We start from the raw sequence: 21,054 nt of genomic DNA, 5'->3' as shown, positions 1-21,054 counted from the left end.
GACTAGAAAACAAACATTACCTGGACGTGTGAGCCTGGTGCCCCAGGTGCCCGAAGCCTGGGCTCCATTTCTTTGGGGGATGGGAGCTTTATTGTCAGTCCTTTTGATGGGACTCTGGCTTCCTTTCCAGAGATGAAGTATTTTTGTCCTCATGTCTCTTGTCCCTCACAAGGACCCAATTAGGAGAGATTGCCTCAACAGAGGAGGCTGATTAAATTCACAGATTTATTTCAAAACCACTTGGGGAATTGTGGAAAATGAGTTTCACTGCTGAGCTTCCTTGCTTAAACACACACACACACACACACACACACACACACACACACACACGGAAAATCAAACTGTGAGCCTGCACCTTGCATTATCCACCTCCTGTGGATCATCAAACATTCATTCTCTGCGTGCAGAGGCAAGATGCGGCTGCCAGGCTCCCCGAGCCTCCAGGGCAGGCCCTGGCTCTGTGTTCATGGGTCACAGGGGAAACCCCGACCCAGGATCGGGCGGGGTAGACAGAGGCCTGCTGTCTAGGTCAGTGGTCGGCAAACTCATTAGTCAACAGAGCAGCAAACTGCGGCTCGCGAGCCACATGCGGCTCTTTGGCCCCTTGAGTGTGGCTCCTCCACAAAATACCACGGCCTGGGCGAGTCTATTTTGAAGAAGTGGCGTTAGAAGAAGTTTAAGTTTAAGAAATTTGGCTCTCAAAAGAAATTTCAATCGTTGTACTGTTGATATTTGGCTCTGTTGACTAATGAGTTTGCTGACCACTGGGCCAGGTGAAAAGGGAGGACCGTCCTTTGCACCCAGTGTGAGTAGGCAGTCCTCGCTTTCACTGGGGTCCCAGAAAAGCTACTGTGATGAGGTGTGATGGGAATGAAATCAGATTTTTCCACAGAAATGAGGATGGCATTGAGGATGCCTTCCTGATCCAAAAATCTGATGCCCCGAAAGTTACAGAAATAACCACAAGCATTGCTTTCAAACTTAACTTTCTAACCAGGATGTTCAAGACGGACATCCCCCGTCCAGAATCCTTATTTATTTTAGGTGGCATTTCTCAAATTGTTTTCTGCAGAACACTAACCTCACGGGTGGCCCTGGAATAGAAGGTTTGATGTGGCAAAGTTGGGGCAGCACTGCCGGCTCCGTGCCCTGATCCTCAGTCCTTTGTGACCTCTGAAAAGTCACAGTGAACTCTCAGTGAACGTCTACCGGAGCCAAGCCTTACCAAGGGCTTTTATTTTTTTATTATTTTGTTTGTTTAAAGTATTACATCTGACTCCTTTTCCCCCGATTCGCTTTTATATTTTTTATCTCATCAAGTCTTCAAACAATAATCTCTGGGTGAATACTAATTTATCCCAGTTTACACATGAGGAAAGTGAGTCTTGGGTAGTCCAATGCATTGTCCTCCACTTAAAGGTGAAAAGGCGGAAGGTGGAGCCGGGGCTCAAACCTGCATTCTCACTCTCAGTCTATGCTCTTAAGCTCTCAGCTCGAGCACTTTCCCTGCTCATAGACTTCTCACAGCACAGTTTCTGTATTTTCTTCTTGTGCTTTTTTGCACAAAGGAGTCCACTCCTAGCTGTGACAGTTGGTCACCTTTGTGGGTGTGTTTAGTTTTTATTCATGCCATCACAGGGAGCCAGCTAGGGTATAATTTCAGGAGCTCTCTTCCCCCGCAATGGACTTTCCTGCCTGGGTCTCTTTGGGCCTTTGTAGAACTGCTTGGAGCACGGTTTAGTGGGTTTTCATCTGTATCCTTGACAGCTTATGGATAAACAAAGATGTAAGGGAGACAGGCTGTGTCTGCGTTTATTTACCCTGCCTTTGGCAAGGAGTTTGCCACTGCAAAATGATGGAAGTGAGTAAAGAGTAAAAGTAAAATGAAAAATGATGCCCACAGGACACTTAGCTCTCGGGATTAAGATTTCTTGCTCCATTGGATCTCAACAACTATTAGTTGATAAGTTGTTTCAGCTGAGAGGTGTGGGGGGGGGAGGGGGGAAGAAGGAGAGACGGAATGAGACTGTCCTCTAGGAAATGGTTCATTAAACCTGGAAACCAGGCTGTCCTCCAGTCACCTGACCAACGCCAGGGTGAAGCACAGAGAGCTGGTCCGCCCGGCCCTAGCAGAGCTAAACACTAGACACTGAGAATCGCAGTGGAGGAAGGTTGGCTATTTGATCCTGAATAGCACCACCCAGGAGAACAGGAAGCCAATGTCAAAGCCTGAACCCCCTGGTAGCCTGTAAGATACAGGTCATATAAGGCAAAATCACAAGGCACGGTGGGTTAGGGATTCGGGATGTGCTGGGAGCTGAGTCCTCAGAGGTGAGGTGAGGGTGATGAATCTTCAGATGGTGAGGACAGCTCTGAGGTCTGTCCCCTTGTCTCTCTGTCTGTTTCATGGGGAAGCAGCCAGCAGGCCGTTCTGCCTTAGGGCTGAAACCACCCCAGGTCAGGATGCTATCTCTATCCTGCCGGAGGTCCAGGCCCATGACCATTAGTCAGGTCCGGGATCCTGTCTTCTGCTGCCTCAGGGGTTGCTGATTACTGGGGGGAAAGGCTAGGTCTCTGAGGGGTATAGACACAGAGAGAGGTGATTTCTAGAGCTAGGATTTAAAGCTAAATTAAATCACAGTCAGAAGGACCCTCAGTGTCACTGGCACTTGCTCAGGAAATGGACTTTCTGAGGGTGGAGAGAGGAGAATGTGAGGCAGAGACAAAAGGTACCGGAAGTGGTGTTCTTGGTTCCATAAGATTGCACAGGGTGCCTAATCGCTGCCATCAGGCTTGACCCCAATTAAATCGCTTCCTGGACTGTGGCTCCGAGAGCACACATGATAGGATTTGCCCTTCCTCTGCCCCCTTGATCAGTCAGGAATAATTTAATGAGCATCTACACTGTATTCAGCATTTCCTCTACACACAAAGGCCAGTTGCCTCGGGTGGTGAGGATGACGTTTGAGGAAGTTTTTTGTTATTGAAACTGCTTAACGCTCTCCAAGGCTTATCTCCTTCCCTATCTTTAAAAGTCTTACAAGGAAGAGTCCACTATTAGTTGTGTTTTACTGAAGAGCAAACTGAGGCCGAGATAGGAGAAATGACTTGTAAGAAGACACACAGGAAGTCAGGGGCAGAGTCGGGACACAAACTCACTCCCTGGCATTCTAAAGCCTGTACCTGCGTGACTGTCAAATACCAGCTGAGTGAGTGGGAGGTCCTCTTCATGTGGCCCAAGTGGACTCTGTTCAGGAAATGTAAATAAAGAAAAATGTTTGCTTCTTGCATTAAAAACAAATGATATTACTAACCAAGTAATGGGACCTCAGAAGAAAAAAATTAGGAAATCATTTATTTTAGGGAAAACACGAAGTCTATGGATATAAATTATTCTGGATAAAATGCTAAGAACACCAATGCTGCCTCAGCCTGAACAGACTTTCTCTCGTTTGGCTGTGATTGAAATGCTGGAGTTTGCTCTTTATTTCTGCAGCCTCGCGAAAAGTACTTGAAGCCGGTCTGCATGTGCTTCTTTCAAACAGCACACACAGCGGGCTCACTTTCAAAACATAGGAGATGGCTAGTAATCTCTCAGGATCACGAAGATGCCGGTGAAGGGGAAGTGAGAGGTACGGCAACTCCATTGCTTTCATTCACTGGGAGCTTTACATATTAAGCAGAAGCTATTCAGTAATAAACAGAAATGAGCTATCCAGCCATGAAAAGACATGGCGGAACCTCCGATGCATATTGCCAAGTGAAAAGACTGCACACTGTAGGAGTCCCACGACTTGGCATTCTGGAAAAGGCAAACCGGGGGAGACAGTAAACCACGGGACACGGGAGTGTAGGGCAGCGAACCTACCCCGTGTGAGACTGACGGTGAACTCACGTCATTGTACATTTGTCAAAATCCAGAGAGTGCAATGTAAAGAGTAAGCCCTCATGTGAACAATGACTTTAGTTCATAATGTATTACTATTGGCTCGTCAGTTGCACGCGGATGTAAGATGTGAATAACAGGGAACCGTGGGGCGGGGAGCAGGCTGAGGGAGGAGATGGGAGCTGTACTTCCCACTTAATTTCTCTGTCAATAGTAAAACTGCTCCAAAAAAAGTATTTTTTTTTTTTAAAGCAGAAGAGAATCGCACTGTTTTTCAACATGTGACATCTCTTTCGATGACATCCTCTCAGTGCATAAGACCCACCAGCTCTGCCCAGGCTGTGATGACCGAGGTGAGATGAAAGGTCAGGTTAAACGTCTGGCTGGGCTGGGAAGACAAAGCAGACTTTGTGTCACAATAGAACTCATCCCCTGGAACAGGGAGATGGCAGGAGATAAAACAATACTCTTTATCACCAGCAGATTAACCAGCAAGGACTCGATCTTTCTATTTATCTTATAGGCTCCCCAGGACAATGGGCCCTCTGTCCTTACACCTGGGGAAGGGAGAGGCGCCCTCGGCTGAGAGCTGGTGGGGTTTACGGGAGGCCATGCAGTTCAGATTTCATACCTGCGTTTCTGACAGCGCATCCCGTTTCATAATCTGCCTCCCAGCAACGGTACCTGGAAGCGGAGCCATCAGCTTTCAAAGGGCAAGAAGCAGATCTGTGGCTTGTTTGAGAAGAACGCCAGAATGGAGAAATCCCTGTTGGAGAGCAAGATAACAGAGTTGTGACATGTTTCCCCTCTCAGTCAGACCCTGGCCAGGAGGCCAGGAGGGCCTGCTCCTTCTGTGTGCTCAGCTCCTAGCTCAACACCAGGCTCAGAGCAAGTCAACAGAGACAAGGCCTGCTGGACGAGTGAACCCTCTGAGACAGAGCACATCAAAATGGTTCATCAAGATGAACACCTTGTTTTTCCTGCTTCACTACCGTTTCCAGATAAATCTTTGTGGGCGCCTGTGTGTGGATGGTTTTCTTTATTCTAATTCTTGTTTGGAATGGGACCAGCTGGATTTGACTGCCTTCACTTGGGAACAAAACCCCCAAATTTCTGTGGGGCAACCAACCTTCCCCCTATTGTTAATGTGCGAAGTTTGAATTTAATACTCCCTTTTGGCTCAAGGGGATGGTCTGTGGCCTGGGCCCAGCCAGTCAGAGCTCTGTGTCCCTTGGCCTCAGTGGAATTCAGAGAAGGGCACATACCTCAGGCTGGGCCATGAGACCTGGGATTTTGCAGGCATGATTTGAAATAGAAGCGTTCTTCGTCTGCTGGGGTTGAGAAATTGATAAAAATGAAAGCCTAGTTGCTAGTGGACTTCTTAACCACCACTTGGGAAAAATCTCCCTGAAAATAAAGCCAAAAGAGAGTAGAAATGGGTTGAAAGCTGGAGAGAGAGAGCAAGTCCTCATGAAAATATTCAAGCAACTTGAACTAGCAAAGCCTGAAGTCAACACATTTCCTGGACCTTTCAATGAAATGGGCCACTAAATTCCCAAATTTCAACCACCGTATAACCAATTGTAATTTACCAATGTACCCATTTTCCCCCTCACATTGAAATTTTGGTGTCAAGAACCAAAAACAGTGCCAGGAATTATGGCTTTATAATTGTAAAAATGACTGAAAGAAGCTCAAACATCATTTAACCTGATGGGGAAACGGAGGTTGAGGGAGATGACATGGCGAGTCACAGGAGCGGCCCTGAAAGCCAGCTCTGCCACACCCGCTCCTTTGCAGCACCCACTGCAGTTGTGCTCACTAACAGATGGCACCGCCTTCCCAGAGGCACCTCTGTTAAACTGCCCAAACACTTCCCGCTCTAGCCATTTCCTGCAGTGGTGAGAGGGTCAGCCCGACCACTGAAGGTTTGCGGGTTCAATTTTAGGTCAAGGGCATGTACCTCATCGTACCTCACTTACAGGCTTGATCTCTGGCCCCAGGGTGGCAGTGGGAAAGGGAGGTGTGCATACGGGAGGCAACCAGTCGATGTGTCTCTCTCACATTGATGTCTCTCTCTCTCTCCCCATTCCACTCTCTCTTAAAAAAAAGAGAGAAAAAGAGAGAGAATTAATGGGAAAAATATCCTCAGGTGAGGATTAAAAATAAAAGACTATGTCCAGACCAGTTAGCAAATTGTACCATCCTGAGACTAGCCCCTTCTCCCCTCAGGACTCTTGGACCTCTCCACAATTTAATTCAGAAATTAAAGGGTAATGTCTGTCCCTGTGGCCAACTTCCGTTCTAATTAGTCACACCCCCTCCTCAGAGCCCTTCGTTAACACAAAGCCAGCACACAGACTGTTTCCCTCCAGATAATGGCAACTTCATAGGTGAATTGCAGGCCACATCTCAGTCATTTGGGATAAAATTGTTATCTCAAATATAAGAGTTAGATGAAAGCTAATTTTGCCAACTGTGCCCAAGACAACATGGGGCCAGAGAGGAGAAAGTTCAGCCCTGGCAGGGTGAACTCTGAGGAAGCCTTTTCATCCCTTTCGGTGTGGTTTACCACACCCCCTCCCCACAGAGACGGACGTTCAGGCACCTGAGTTGTCAGCCAGGGGCAAGAAGGGTCTGCCTTCCCCCTTCCTTATGTGGGGTGTGTGTGTGTGTGTGTGTGTGTGTGTGTGTGTGTGTGTGTGTGTGTGTGTTTTAAGCATGAAAGTTTTTCTTTTTTTAAAAAAGCCTCACCCAAGGATACTGTTATTGATTTTAGAGCGAGGAAGGGAGAGAGAAAGAGAACAAGAAAAAAAACATCAATGTGAGAGAGAAACATCGATTGGTTGCCTCCTATACATAGCCCAACTAGGACTGAACCCTCAACCTGGGTATGTTCCTTGAGCTGGAACGGAACCCATGACCTTTCAGTGCACGGGATGATGCTCCAACCAACTGACCATACTCTCAGGGCCCTTGTTTTTTTGGGGGAATAGCAGAGCCTTTCTTCAAGTATTGGGAGACCTTTCAACAACAAAGGAAATAGAAGGAAAGCAAAGCTATGAAATGAGAGACGTCAGGCCGAGGCTCCTTCTGAAGTCAATGGGAGGTGAGCTGCTCTCCTGACTCCTTAGCAACAGAGCTGGACAAACTGCTGATGGACACAAAGCTCTGCTGCCTGGAATCCCCAGCGTGCGTCACCTGTGCACAGCTAGCCAATCTGCAAACCAGTGGTCTGCCTTCATGAGATGATGAATACAGAGGACGCACTCAAGCCATTTGAACATCTGCTTCCCTTCATGCCTTACCAGCATTTGCAGATCACCAAATAATTTAAAAATATGAATTGATAAGCATATTCATATTCTACCCACCAACATTCTTTTATGGTCCAGACATCTCTTTAGTGGTAGCCACAATTTTCTTGTATGATGTTTGAAGCAAGAGATATTCAGTGGTTGAAAGCATATATTTAAAAAAGCCAGAAAACTCCCCGCCTACCTCCCCTCCATCTAGTTATCTCCTTCTCCTTTTCTGCGTGTTGGCTTACAGGTCATTCTCTGTTCCAGTCTCCTCCCCAATAATTTAGCATCTCCATAGAACCTTCTGATTTCCTTTTTGGTAGCTTTTATTATATCTGTAATAATTTTCTTAATGCCTACCCCCCCCCCCAGACCCATAAGACCCCCAAGGATTGAGACTGCATTACTTTCACTCCCATATCCCCAGCACCTAAAAGAGCGTTTTGTTACTATGACTGGTATTTACTGGGTCATGAAGGAGCACTGAAGGATGCTGACACCAAGTCCCAGCTACTTGTGGAGTGGGCCCTCAACCATCCTTCAGCACGTGGGAAAGGCTCTTATAAAGACAAAAGTCATCCAGGCACACAAGTTCTTCAGCTTCACTAGTTTCCAAAACACTTTCCGGTTGTCTTTTCTTCTCTTACTGTTTCTTTAAGTAGATTATCTCCTACCCCACGACTTAAGCAAACCTCCATTCCATGCCATTTAACTGGTACATAAACTGAGTTTTTCTCAAATTGAGGTCCACACACCAGTGGGGGTTGGCTGACCTTTGATTAGGGTTCTGTGAATTCCCTCTGAGATTTATAAAGAGATGAAAGCACATACTGAGTCATGCGCATGAATCTTTTAAAATTGAATATAGCCACGTGATTTCAATACCTGGAGGGTTTTTAATGTATTGCAAATCCTCTCACACTCCTCCCTTCAAAACGTGGAGTCTAAGTTCCCTTCCTCCCTTGAACACAGGCAGGACTTTGTGACTTGCTTCTAATGAACAGAGTGAGGCAAAGGGACCCTGCATGACTTCCGGGGCTAGGCTAGGAAAGGAGATGGGACTCCACCCGCGCTCTCTGGGGCACACACCAGGAGCAGCCTGGAGAAATCTGGTTCTCCTGAAGCTGCCGCTGCACAGACCAAATAGAAAGACTGCATAGAAGTTGCTAGAGGAGCCGAAGCTGTCCAAGTCTCTCTAGCCCAGCTCTGAGGCCTGGGAGTGGTGAAGACTTAAAGATGACCCAGCCTCAGCCACCATCTGACGACAACCCCATGAAAGACTCCAGGCCAGAACTACCAACTGAGCCTCTCCCGGGTTTCTGACCCGAAGAAACCATGAGGAAGAAAAGATTGTTGGTGTCTTACACCACTGCGTTTTGTGGCATTTGTTACAAAGCAAAAGATAACTATCGCGGTGTGCTTGCTGGCGGTTGGGTTTATGATTGCTTTGGAATCTTTGTGCCGTCAGAACCCTACTCATGTTGCAAGCAGTTACTGGGTCTCAGCCAAACAACTTCAGCAATTACATTTAACAAATGCATTCAAGTTTAATTTTATTGGCTTTGTTTTGCTTTTATTTTTTTCTCGGATTCTATTTAACTTCGCCATTGCTTATGTTAAGTTTTATATGTATACATTTAAGTAACATTATAATAAAATAATTTAAGTCAACACCAGAGAACCACACTTCTTTTTTCTTTAAAAGGAATCTTAAATTTGAGAATCAATGAAGGAGGATCTTCAGAAAGGCATCTGTATCTATAACACACTATCATCGCATTAACTGTTGTTAAATGAAGTGATGCCTACTACTATTCACCCTAGAGCATTCTTCATAATTGTTCAGAGATGTAACAGTTCAATTGTAAGGTTAGTGTACCTGCCTTTAAGTCTCCTAGTTTAAGCCTTATGTTGGAAACCCCAGTTCCCAGTTGATGATGATTGTGGTCCTTAGTATACAAAACGCCTGACGTTTTTGATCAGCATCCACTTATTCCTCCTATTTTCCATTTTCAGCTAGAAGATGGCTACTTGTCTTTACCTCACTTACATTTTTTAGTAGGGCACTTAACTGACATTTTAAATCAGATCATTATAAATATACTTTTCAATTATGATGACTACCCATTCATTCATTTTTATATCATGCTTAAACAAATTCACAAAAGCTTAATTTGTAACTTATGCAAATATTTATAAATGTATATTTTTATTTTATGTGGTTAGTTGATAGATATAACACATAGCTTTCCATTATATGATGTGACAAGTCTCTGAAAATAGTTTGATTTTTAAAAAATAAAATAATAGATTATTATCATAATAACAATATCGATAATTTATTACAGTCTTGAAGTACTGCCGGAAACCAATTACTGTTTCACTAATAGAGAGATGTGGACAGGAAGCCAGGAAGGCTGTCAACAACATTAAATTGCTCTAACCACTCACCCTTTAGATTAAACATTGTTAGCTGAAGCAGCCTCCACCTCTGTTTATCTTGTGTATATTTCTGTTATTTCCTGCCTAAGGTGTTTTCCCCATAGCCTCAATAAAAGGGATAGCAGGGCCAGAGCAGAGGGTAGTTCTCCCGCTAGAGTTGGACTACTGCCTGGCCCCCCATTTCACCAAATTGAATTTCTTCAAATCTCCTTTCATACCTCTGACACACCCACAAGCCACGCCCACCATCCAATCAGAGCGAGTATGCAAATTAACCCAAACCAAGATGGCTACAGTCACAGAGAGCAAGGTTTCCTAGGTAACAGAGGAAGCCAAGCTTTCCGCCTGCCCTTGCCAGGCCTAAGCCTCCACTCAAGCTACAAAGTTTCAATTATAGAAGGTAAACAAATTCAAACAAATGGCGGCAGAATGGAGCTTGAGAGAGCAGGCCAGGGTTGCCACTGGCAACAGGGAAAGCAAAGCTTTCCGCACACCCTGGCCGGGCTCACCCGCTTAAGGCAACAAAGTTTCAATTATAACCCCAACACAAATGGCTGCGGGCCTCGGAGGGAGCCCCAGGCTTGGCTCCGCTCCAGGCTACAAAGTTTCAATTGTAGAAGGAAAATAAATTCCAGATACCAGGGCCTCCTCTTGGGTCGCCAGGGTGCGGGGCTGGCCTGCAAACCACTGGGACACCCTTCAGGGCAAACCATCTGGCCCCCACCCGTGCACCAGGCCTCTATCCTATCTAATAAAAGAGTAATATACAGATTGATCATCACTGCAACACACAATATAGCTGCCCCCATGTGGACACAAGATGGCCACTACAAGATTGCCAGCAGGAGAGGGCAGTTGGGAGGCACCCGGCCTGCAAGGGAGGGCAGTTATGAGGGACCAGGCCTGCAAGGGAGGGCAGTTGAGAGGGACCAGGCTTGCAAGGGAGGGCAGTTGGAGGTGATCAACCCTGCAGGAGAGGGCAGTTAGGGGTGACCAGGCTGGCAGAGGAGGGAAGTTGGGGGCAAACAGTCTGGCAGGGGGGGGCAGTTAAGCATCAACCAGGCTGGCAGCGGAGTGGTTAGGGGGTGATCAGGCTGGCAGGCAGAAGCGGTTAGGGGCAATCAGGAAGGCAGGCAGGTGATCAGTTGGGAGCCAGCAGTCCTGGATTGTGAGAGGGATGTCCGACTGCCCATTTAGGCCTGATCCCGGATCGGGCCTAAACGGGCAGTCCGACATCCCTTGAGGGGTCCCAGATTGGAGAGGGTGCAGGCTGGGCTGAGGGACAACCCCCCGCCGTGCACGAATTTCGTGCACCGGGCTTCTAGTTATGTTAATAATTTCACCTATATTATTTCACTTACCTAATAATGATTTAGGTAAAATTGTCATTTTACAGAGGCTCAGAGGGATGGACATTTTCCTCAAGATAATATAACTGGAAATGGAGGAGCTAAAACTTGAACCCAGGTAGGTCTGCCTTTATTAACTCCGTTTTCTAACCTCTTTAAATTCTCCTGACTGTCCATACATTCTTAATTACTGTATTGCAGTAAAGCTAACTTATCATCAGTTATGAGATGTTCCATTATTTACATGGCAATATGACAAAGACAACAAAACTATGACACAACTCTTTATCACTAGAATTTTTATTTTAGATTGATCTGAAAGTGCTCTATTCAATAAACAGACCTAGTTTGACATATACTTTAACATTACTGTTGTGTATATTTATGAGATGGTAAGTGTAAATAGCATAAGTGGAAAGAGATATTTCTAGAACTTCCCATTTAGAGTCTGGTTCCTCTGAATGGTTTTGCAGATAAGGATCCCTGTGTCTGTTTCACAATGTCATCCTCCACATCAGAGAACATTGGCGATGCAGCATTTCTTAAAAGAATGCTCTATTATTGGGTCTGGGCTTTTCTTTTAAGCTGCCACTATCCTTTTCACAAGTTTTGATATGTTGTGCCAACAAAGTCATTGCCTCTCATTTAAATATTTAAAAATGCACATCTTAGAGTCAATGGAATATCCTATCTAATGAAAGAGAAACATGCAAATTGACCATACCTCCGCTACACCCACCAGCCAATCAGAGTGAGTATGCAAATTAACCCAACCAAGATGGTGATGGCCACAGAGCTAGAGTGAGCAGGTTTGGGTTGCCCCCAGTGATGGAGGAAGCCAAGCTTCCCGCCCACCCTGGCCGGCCCTGGCCTCCGTTCAAAGCTACAAAGTTTCAATTATAGAAGATAAATAAATCCCAGATACCTGCTTCCAGCTGGCCCTGGCCTCTGCTCAAGGAGGCGCTGAAAAAAAAAAAAGAAAAAAAAGGAGGGGCTGGGAGTTTGGGTTGCTGGGGGCTGTGGCCAGCCTGCAAACAGCCATCAGCCCCTCACCCAAGCTGGCCAGGCACCCTGAAGGGGGTGTGGCCAGCCTGAAAACAGCCCTCAGCTCCTCACCCAGGCTGGCCAGGCACCCCAGCAGGACCCGACTCTGATCCAGGACACCCTTCAGGGCAAACCAGCTGGCCCCCACCCGTGCACCAGGCCTCTATGTATACTAATAAAAGGGTAATATGCTAATTAGACTGGGAGACCTTCCAGGAGACCTTCTGGACGTTCTTCTGGACAAAGCCATGGTGGCAGGGTCGAGGTAGAGACGGTTAGAGGCCAAGAGGGGAGGGCAGTTGTGGATGATCAGGCTGGTGGGGGGCGGGGGCCGTTGGGGGTAAGCAGACCAGCAGGGGGTCCAGTTGGGGGCAAGCAGGCCATCAGTGGGTGTCAGTTGGAGGTGATCAGGACAGCGGGGGGGGGCAGTTTGGAGTGAGCAGGGGGGGCAGTTGGGGGTGAGCAGGCCAGCAGGGGAGGCAGTTGGGGGAGTGCACACTGGCACAGGGGGCAGTTGGGGGTGATCAGCTTGGCGGGGAGCAGCATTTGGGGGCAAGCAGGCCGGTGGCGGGGGGCAGTTAGGGACGAGCAGGCCAGCAGGCAAAGTGGTTAGGGGCAATCAGGCAGGCAGGCACGCAGGCAGGTGAGCGGTCAGGAGCCAGCAATCCCAGATTGTGAGAGGGATGTCTGACTGCGGTTTAGGCCCGATCCCTGTAAACTGGCAGTAGGACATTCTTCAAGGGGTCCCAGATTGGAGAGGGTGCAGGCCAGGCTGAGGAACACCCCTCCCGCCCCCGCCCCCCGTGCAAGAATTTCATGCACCAGGCCACTAGTATTATTATGTTTCTGTAGACCTTGATAAAAAATCAACCACCCACAAATTTAACGAGTATCTTACAACAGTTTAGTTATATACTAAGTATCCAGGTCTAATATAACTATAGCCTGCTAGAAATCATAGTACATTCATGTTATTTTATTCATATTATCTCTATTTGTGAATGCTTATGATACATCAGGTATTGGTCTGGATCGAACCCGGACACTTCAGTCCATGTGTTAACTCATTAAGCCCATTAAACCCAAGAAAGAGACACATTGTTACACTGATTAATGAAGAAGCTAAAATTTAAAGAGTTTAAATAATTTGGTCAAAGTGTGTGTGTGTGTGTGTGTGTTAATCCTCACCTAAGGATATTTTTTCCATTGATTTTTAGAGAGAGTGGAAGGGAGGGGAAGAGACAAAAAGAAACATCAATGTGAGGGAGACACATCAATTGGTTGCCTCCTGCATGTGCCCTGACTAAGACCAGGGATCGAGCCTACAACCAAGGTACACGCCCTTGAACATAATCGAACCGGGACCCTTTGGTCTGCGAGCCAATGCTCTAACCACTTCACAAACTGGCTAGGGCTCACATTGCTTCTTAAGTAGCAAAATCAGGATTTTATTTCACTCTCCCTGACACCAAATCTATTTTGCCACCTATTTTGCAATATTACCAACTACATAAAACATTAGCTGTATATGAATTGGTAACATATATATATATATATATATATATATATATATATATATATATATATATATAATTTTACACTTGATTCAATAAGAGTTTGGATTTTTTTAAATTTATTTTTCAATTACAGTTGACATACACTATTATATTGTTTCAGATGAACAACATAGTGGTTACACATTTATATACTAGTACTTACGAAGTGATCACCCCAATAAGTCTAGTACCATCTGACACCATAATTGGTAACTAATATTAAGGTACTATTATAAACTATGTAAAGTGTTTCTATTTCCCTTGGCATGCCTTCTTCCTGCACATGAACATAGATCTTCATTAACTCCTCTCCCCAAGGCAAAATATTAGCAATAACCCTTCAGGGTCTAATCTGGACATAACAAGCCAACATTTCCTACAGCCTGTAAATTCATCATTCCCACGGCCACCTTGCTTTATAGGTTTCTGGAAGAATTAGCTATAAAAATGACCACAGTACTGACCATGTCACAGGACATAGGTCCATGCATTCCTATTTTACTGCTGATCAGAAAAGTTCATCTTGGCACTGTAGGAAATTAATGTTGCTTCCTTCACGTGGTTGTGGCCCACTGTATGCAAGGAAGGAATATGTACAATTGTTTTATGTTGTACCTGACACAAAAGGTTTTATTATCTAGTTATTGTCCAGTAGATCCATTAGGTAATTATCTTGCTTTTAAAACAAAGGAAAATAATCTCAGAGGAACTGTGACCTCAATTTATAATCTCAAGATCAATGGCACTGAACTTTATGCCGTGCAAGTAAATAACCCAGGAATTACAAAATGAAGTGAACCAGTTTGCATAATGTTAGCTCATGGATTTCGGAAACCTTCACTTAATGGTCCTTCCTATGGTACCTTGTGACAGTGTCTTTACCAGCTCAGTCCCAGTGTTTGAAAACAAGAAGATCTCTGTCATTTCTAGTGCTTGTGAGCCATACTTTTTTAGAGAAATGTAGGATTCACCAGACAGTGATCCAATGCCAGGCCAAATGGCATGCATATACCAGATGCCTATGTTCTTCTTTCATGTTCTCATCTCGGCATCTGGCACCACCATTTCCCAGCTACCCAGAGTGGAAATGATTCTTGACTTGCCCCTTTTATTTGGACCCCATATCTAATCACTCTTTGAGTCCACTTCCATACCTCCTCGATAACTCTCTAATCTGCTTGTTTCTCTCCACCCTCACTGCCATTCCTTCCAGTCACCACCATGGCCCACCTGTACAGCCTCTACCTAATCTAATCGATCTTTTCTGCCCCTGTTCTTTATGAAGCGAAAAGTCTAATCATGTCACTCCCTGGCTTAAACTATTGGATGGCTTCCTGTGGCTCTTAAGATAAGGCCCAAGTCCATTGTACAGCTTACAAAATCAATAAAAAATAATGTAAAAAGTAGCCTGCCTGGTGTTATTCAGTGGTTTGAGCACCCACCCATGAACCAAGGGGTCCCCGGTTCAAGTCCCAGTCAGGGCACATGCCCAGGGTTGTTGGGCTCGATCCCTGGTGGGAGGCATGCAGGAGGCAGCTAATTGATGGCTCTCTCTCATCGATGTTTCTATCTCTCTATCACTCTCCCTTCCTCTCTTTCTCAAATTAATTGAAAAACATATTTAAAAAAACACTCAGTGATTGTTAAAAAAATTTTTTTAAGTAAATGGCATACCATTGGTCCTATCCTTTATATATTTGGGAATATATAAATCAATAAAAAATAGACAACAGAAAAAAGTAGGTAAAAATGTTGAACTGTTATTTAATAAAACACAATATTAAACAGCTGATAAACTTTTATAAAAGTGCTCACCTTTATCAATCATCAAGTGAGTGGAAATTAAAAGCCAGTGGGATACACAGCCTCCAGAATGGTTACTCTCCGGCATTGCTGTGGGAGTGTGAATTGTATTACCACTTAGGATGACTGTTTGACAGTATCTATGACAATTAAACTTACATATATCATTTTTTTAAATTGATTTAAGAGAGAGAGAAACATCAATTCATTGTTCCACTTATTTATACAGTTATTGCTTGATTCTTGTATTTGCCCTGACCGAGGATTGAACTCACAACTTGGAGTGACTAGACAACACTTCAACCAACTGAGCTACCAGCCAGGGCCTACATCTATCCCAACACAAATATACGCTTCAAACCCCAAGGAAATTTATATAAGCACTAGTGACCTGGTGCACGAAATTCCTGCACATTAAAAGGGGATTAATTAGAGGAAATAATTTAATATTGCTATTTGCCCTTTCTCTATAATAGAAGTATCAGAGATGAAAGAAAATTAGTAAAATGTATATGAAAACCTTCCTCCTGTCAGAGTCTGGGGCTCACCTGTCAGAGTCAAGTCCCCGCATGCAACTCAAAATTCCATAAGACCCAGACCCGGCCGGCCCCCCCATTGGGCTAGATCCAGACCCGGCCAGTCCCACCCTTGTCAAGCCCTGCAGAGCAGGACGGGGGGCATGACCTGAGGTCCCCCAACCCAGACTAGGGTGGGGGGCATGCCTTGAGGTCCTCCATCAAGCCCCGCTGGGTGGGGAACATGGCCTGAGGTCCCCTGTCAAGCCCCATTAGGCGGGGGGAGGCGCAGCCTCAGGTCCCCCAGGCCAGCACCGGGAGCGGGGTGCAGCCTCAGGTCCCCTATCAAGCCCCGCTGGGCGGGGGCGCGGCCTGAGTTTTCCTGACCCAGTACTGGGGGTGCACCTTGAGGTCCCCAGTCAAGCCCCATTGGGTGGGGGACATGGCCTGAGGTCCCCTGTCAAGCCCAGTCAGGCAGGGGTCGAAGCCTCAGGTCCCCTGGCCCAGTGCTGGGGCGGGGGGCACAGCCTGAAGTCCCCTGTCAAGCCCTGCTGGGTAGGGGACGCAGCCTGATGTCCCCTGTCAAGCCCCACGGGGCAGGGGAGGGCATAGCCTCAGGTCCCTGCTGATTGCTCGTTAAGGAGCCTGGCCTAAACTGTGGGTGCAGCCATCTTTGTGATGGAGTGATGGTCAATTAGCATATTCTCTCTTTATCAGATAGGATGGCACTAAACAAATATAGAAATAACTCAATGTTGAAGTAAAAAAATATAAATAAATTGGGTATATACATACATTAAAAAACTATACAATAAACAGTAATGAATTATTGCTACTCATAACAGAAATTATCTGTAGTATCATTTCATAGTAATATTGTTTGCAATAGATAAGATCTAAGGATAATCTCATAAATATAAAAATGGATACACTGTACAGTATTCACATAATATAAGTCCAAAAATAAATGAACTAGCATTTTATGCACAAAACTATTAAGTAAAAAAGCAAGGCTTAGAAGAATATGAGATAGTGTAATAGTAAACTAATATATTGTTTGGAGATAGGTTAGATATAGATAATACTAGTAGATATAGATATATGGACATATAGATATATGGATATATAGATATAAACTAGGAGAGATAGAAAGGGAATGATGAACCCCAAATTAAAAATAGTCCCCCTTATCCATGGGGCAAATGTCCCAACACCCCCATGGAACCATGAATTGTACCAAACCCTATATAGACTGTTTTTCTCCCTGTAGATACATACCTTTTCACTTAAAGGAAGCACTTCACGGCTTCTCCTTGGCATATCTGAAACCAGCATCATTGCTCTTTCACTTTGGGGCCATTATTAAGTAAAATGAGGCTCACTTGTACACAATCACAGTGACACTATGACAGTTGATCTGATAACTGAGATGACTACTAAGTGACTAACTGGCAGGAAGCATGTACAGTGTGGAGACGCTGGACAAAGGGCTGATTCGCGTCCCAGGGAAATGAAGTAGGATAGTTACAAGATTTCATCACGCTACTCAGAACAGCATGTGGTTTAAAACTTATGAATTGCCTATTTCTGGAATTTTCCTTTTAATACTTTCGGTCCGTGGTTGACCGCAGGTAACTGAGACCATGTAAGCGAAACAGTGGATCAGGGGGCACTGCTGTACTTTCCCGGAAGCTCCATGAGTCAGGGCTTTTTGTCTCCTTTTTAAAATTGTACTGTTTTGCAGTACTTAGCACAATGCTAGACACATAGTCACTCTAATAAATATTTTTTAATGAATCCATAAATGAGGAGACAGGATTGGCATGGGAGTCACAGCAGGATTGGTAAAGTTGTTCCTTAAGCTGGACGATGGGTACACCCGGCGTGTCTTAACAGTATTCCTTATATGCAGTTGTCTCTATTATGAACTATATATAATATACTTTAAAATTTTAAAAATACACTACTGAACTTTCATATTGAGAAACATTACCAGGTAAAATATAAAACAGACAGCTTCACTCCACCCCCTGGACCCAACTTATTCCTGCCTCGGCCTTGGTCCTCATGGGGGTCACAGGGCCAATCTCAGAGAGGTTGGTTGACCCCATATTTTAGGTATAAAGCACATTAAAAAGAAGCATTTTTATATTATTATTTCACATGAAATAGCATATTGATATGTCCAGCTTTGTGCCTGTATGAAAGCTAATGAGTGAAGAAGAAAAAGAGAGAGGTAGCTCCATTGGGGGCAATCTGAGGTCATGGACGGCCTGTAAGTAGGAGTAGCATTTAATTATTTATTTCCCTTCTTTAGCTCCAAAGATAATTTTCATATTATGTGCAAAAGTCTCTTTTAGATGAGTCAGTAAAAAATACGTATACCAAGGCATCCCCAAAATATAATCCTAGAAAAGGGGGAAATTGCCCAATCTAACCACATGAGATAGTCTGCCAAAAACAGTTTTCTTACCACCATAAGGTTCAACTGGAGATCAATCCTATTCTTTAGTTTCCTTTACATTTTATTTTTTTTTGTCTTTCAAAAATAAGCCATCTGTTTAAACAGCTTGGAGGATGGATGCTCTTATTAATGTGCCTATTTCTGCAGAGTATATTTTAGTTCATTCCAGCAAGTTTTGGCTGAGTGCCTATGATGTGCCTAGCACTTTATGAAAGTGGAGGTAGCACTACGTTCTAGTTCACAAACAACTCAAAAGAGCTAAACCTCTACCACAATCCACTTCACAAGGGAAGAAACTGGGTAATTTTATTCCCTGCCATGCTATCCAGAAGTCTACTTGAGTATTGTGGAATGTCATACGTATGTTATCTTAAGAACTTTTATTCACTAGGACACCTTAAAGATATTATAAAGATAAGTTACCAACTTCAATAAGATATTCTGCAGTAAGTACACAATCTACAAAAAAATTGGCATCAAAATATGTTAAAATGTCTATAAATCAATAAGCATACCACAAATAAAATAAGAGAAATGTGGGCAAAAAACAGGAAAAAGCGTTTCACAGAAGAGAGAACACGTATGTACAATAGATGCATGAAAAAAATATTATTAGTGATGAGGGAAACACAATTAAAGATCACATGAAATACCATTTTACTGATAGTTGAATGGCCCAATGAAGAAAGCTGATCATATCAAATATTGGAAAGGATATGGACCCATAGGAATTAATATGCATTACTGGTAGGAGTATAAATTGGTGCCATCTCGTGGAATTCTACTTGGTGTCATCTCCAAGAGTTAAAGATTCACATACTCTATGAACCAGCAGTTCTACTCCAGTGAAATGTTTGCTCATGTCCAACCGGACACATGTACTTGAATGGTCAGAGACCACTGTGCACAAAGGTAAAACCCTGGAGACAACCCAAGTACCCATCAGTGGGCGAGTAGATGATTAAACTGCGGTATATTCATCAATGGAATATAATACAGCAGTCAAACCAAGAGAACTACAATCATGACTCTTAGCAACATGATAGTAAGTGATAATAGTCCCCAAGTGTGATGTCCTTTTCATAAAGTTAAAAATAACCAACATAAAAAAATAGAATGTACAGCATGGTGACTGTAGTTAATAATACTGTACTACATATTTGAAAGTTGCTGAGAGAGTAGATCTTAAAAGTTATCACACGAAAAAAAATTCATGTCATGATAGATGTTAACTAGACTTTTATGGTGATCACTTCACAATATATATAAACTAGAGGCCCAGTGCACGAAAATCGTGCACTGGGAGGGGGGAGGCTCAGCCCAGCCTGCACCCTCTCGCAGTCTGGGCTCTTGCAGTCCAGGATCCCTTGCTCCTTACTGCCCACCTGCCATGGAGGTGGGAGATGCTCCCGCCACCATGGCTGTGCTTGCCAGCCCTGAGCCCGGCTTCTGATTGAACGGTGGGGGGGTGGGGAGAGGGGTTGGAGGGGAAGTGCAGCTCGACCAGAAGCCAGCTTGCTGCTCCTTAGTGCTGGCCCTGCCTCCCGCCCACTGGTGGGGGGGCCTGATTGGGGAGAGGGGCCTGATTGGGGAGGGGGGCCGGGCCGGCCATGAGAGGGGCTGTGGGAGGTTGAGGCACTGTGGTTGCACCCTGTCCTGCCTCTGTGGAGGTGCCAGGACCGTGCCACTGCCTTTCCTGCCACCTCTGCCTACATGACTGGCCTGGTGGCGCAAGCTCACTGGCCCGCCCCCCACCCATTGGTCGTTCCGGAAGGTCGTTCCAAAAGGTCGTTCTGCCACCTGGTCTAATTAGCATATTATCTCTTTATTATATAGGATATTGAGTCATTCTGTTGTACATCTGGAACTAATATAAGGTTATATGTCAATTATATCTTGATGTAAAAGGAAATATAGTCTTGTGTTCTGCTTTTTAAAGTAGATTTTTATTGATTTCAGAGAGAGGAAAGGGGGTGGGCAGAGAGAGATAGAAACATCAATAATGAGAGGGTATCATTGATCAGCTTCCTCCTACACACCCAACACTGGAGATCAAGCCCACAACTAGGGCATGTACCCTGACTAAAAATCGAACCGTGACCTCCTGGTTCACAGGTCAATGTTCAACACTGAGCCACACCAGCCGGGCTCTATTCGGTTTTAATATGCAATTGTACATAATTAAAAAGAAGGGCAGAACTTATAAAATAATTCAATTATTAAATACCTCCCACAATGTTAATAAAGTTAGAAATAGAGAGGCAATTCAACTATTTAAACAGAAAGCAGGAGAATGATGGTCATGGTATACAGGGTCAAGTGGAAGGAAGCAGAAGAACACAACCAGTGTAGCATATGGCTAAATGTTGGCTACTGTAAGATCTTAGCTTTTGTTTTGTGTGGTGGATTTGGGGATGGTTATTATGGTATAAAACAGGCGTCCTCAAACTACGGCCCACGGGCCACATGCGGGTGTTTTTGCCATTTTGTTTTTTTACTCAGAATAAGGTATGTGCAGTGTGCATAGGAATTTGTTCATAGTTTTTTTTAAACTATAGTCTGGCCCTCCAACGGTCTGAGGGACAGTGAACTGGCCCCCTGTTTAAAAAGTTTGAGGACCCCTGGTGTAAAATAACTAGCAAAACAAAGTAGGTCATTCAAGGACCAATGACAACTGTGTCATGAAACAGGGA

The 21,054-nt window shown here is 44.6% G+C and overlaps 1 protein-coding gene across 5 annotated transcripts in view; it reads right to left on the bottom strand.

Annotated features, from left to right (window-relative positions):
- Positions 1-257: 257 nt before the first annotated feature.
- The window catches only part of LOC307113524 (uncharacterized protein), a 113,278-nt gene continuing 92,481 nt past the window's right edge, over positions 258-21,054 (bottom strand). For 3 of the 5 annotated variants that reach the window (XR_013814863.1, XR_013814864.1, XM_079795241.1), the window contains 3 exons: positions 5,152-5,293; positions 4,518-4,652; positions 258-4,274 (listed from right to left, as the gene is read on the bottom strand). Coding sequence is in view for 3 of the 5 variants with exons in the window: in XM_079795241.1 (XP_079651367.1) it covers positions 5,249-5,293 (45 nt within the window). In the remaining 2 variants the exon portion in view is untranslated. Of the gene's footprint in view, positions 4,275-4,517; positions 4,653-5,151; positions 5,294-15,394; positions 15,473-21,054 lie in introns of all 5 variants that reach the window. The other 2 variants (XM_079795240.1, XM_079795239.1) reach the window with 2 other exon arrangements.

Source organism: Cnephaeus nilssonii (assembly GCF_951640355.1).
Source record: "Cnephaeus nilssonii genome assembly, chromosome: 17".
In the NCBI taxonomy this organism is placed as follows: domain Eukaryota; kingdom Metazoa; phylum Chordata; class Mammalia; order Chiroptera; family Vespertilionidae; genus Cnephaeus; species Cnephaeus nilssonii.
This window is presented reverse-complemented; position numbering and strand designations above follow the sequence as displayed.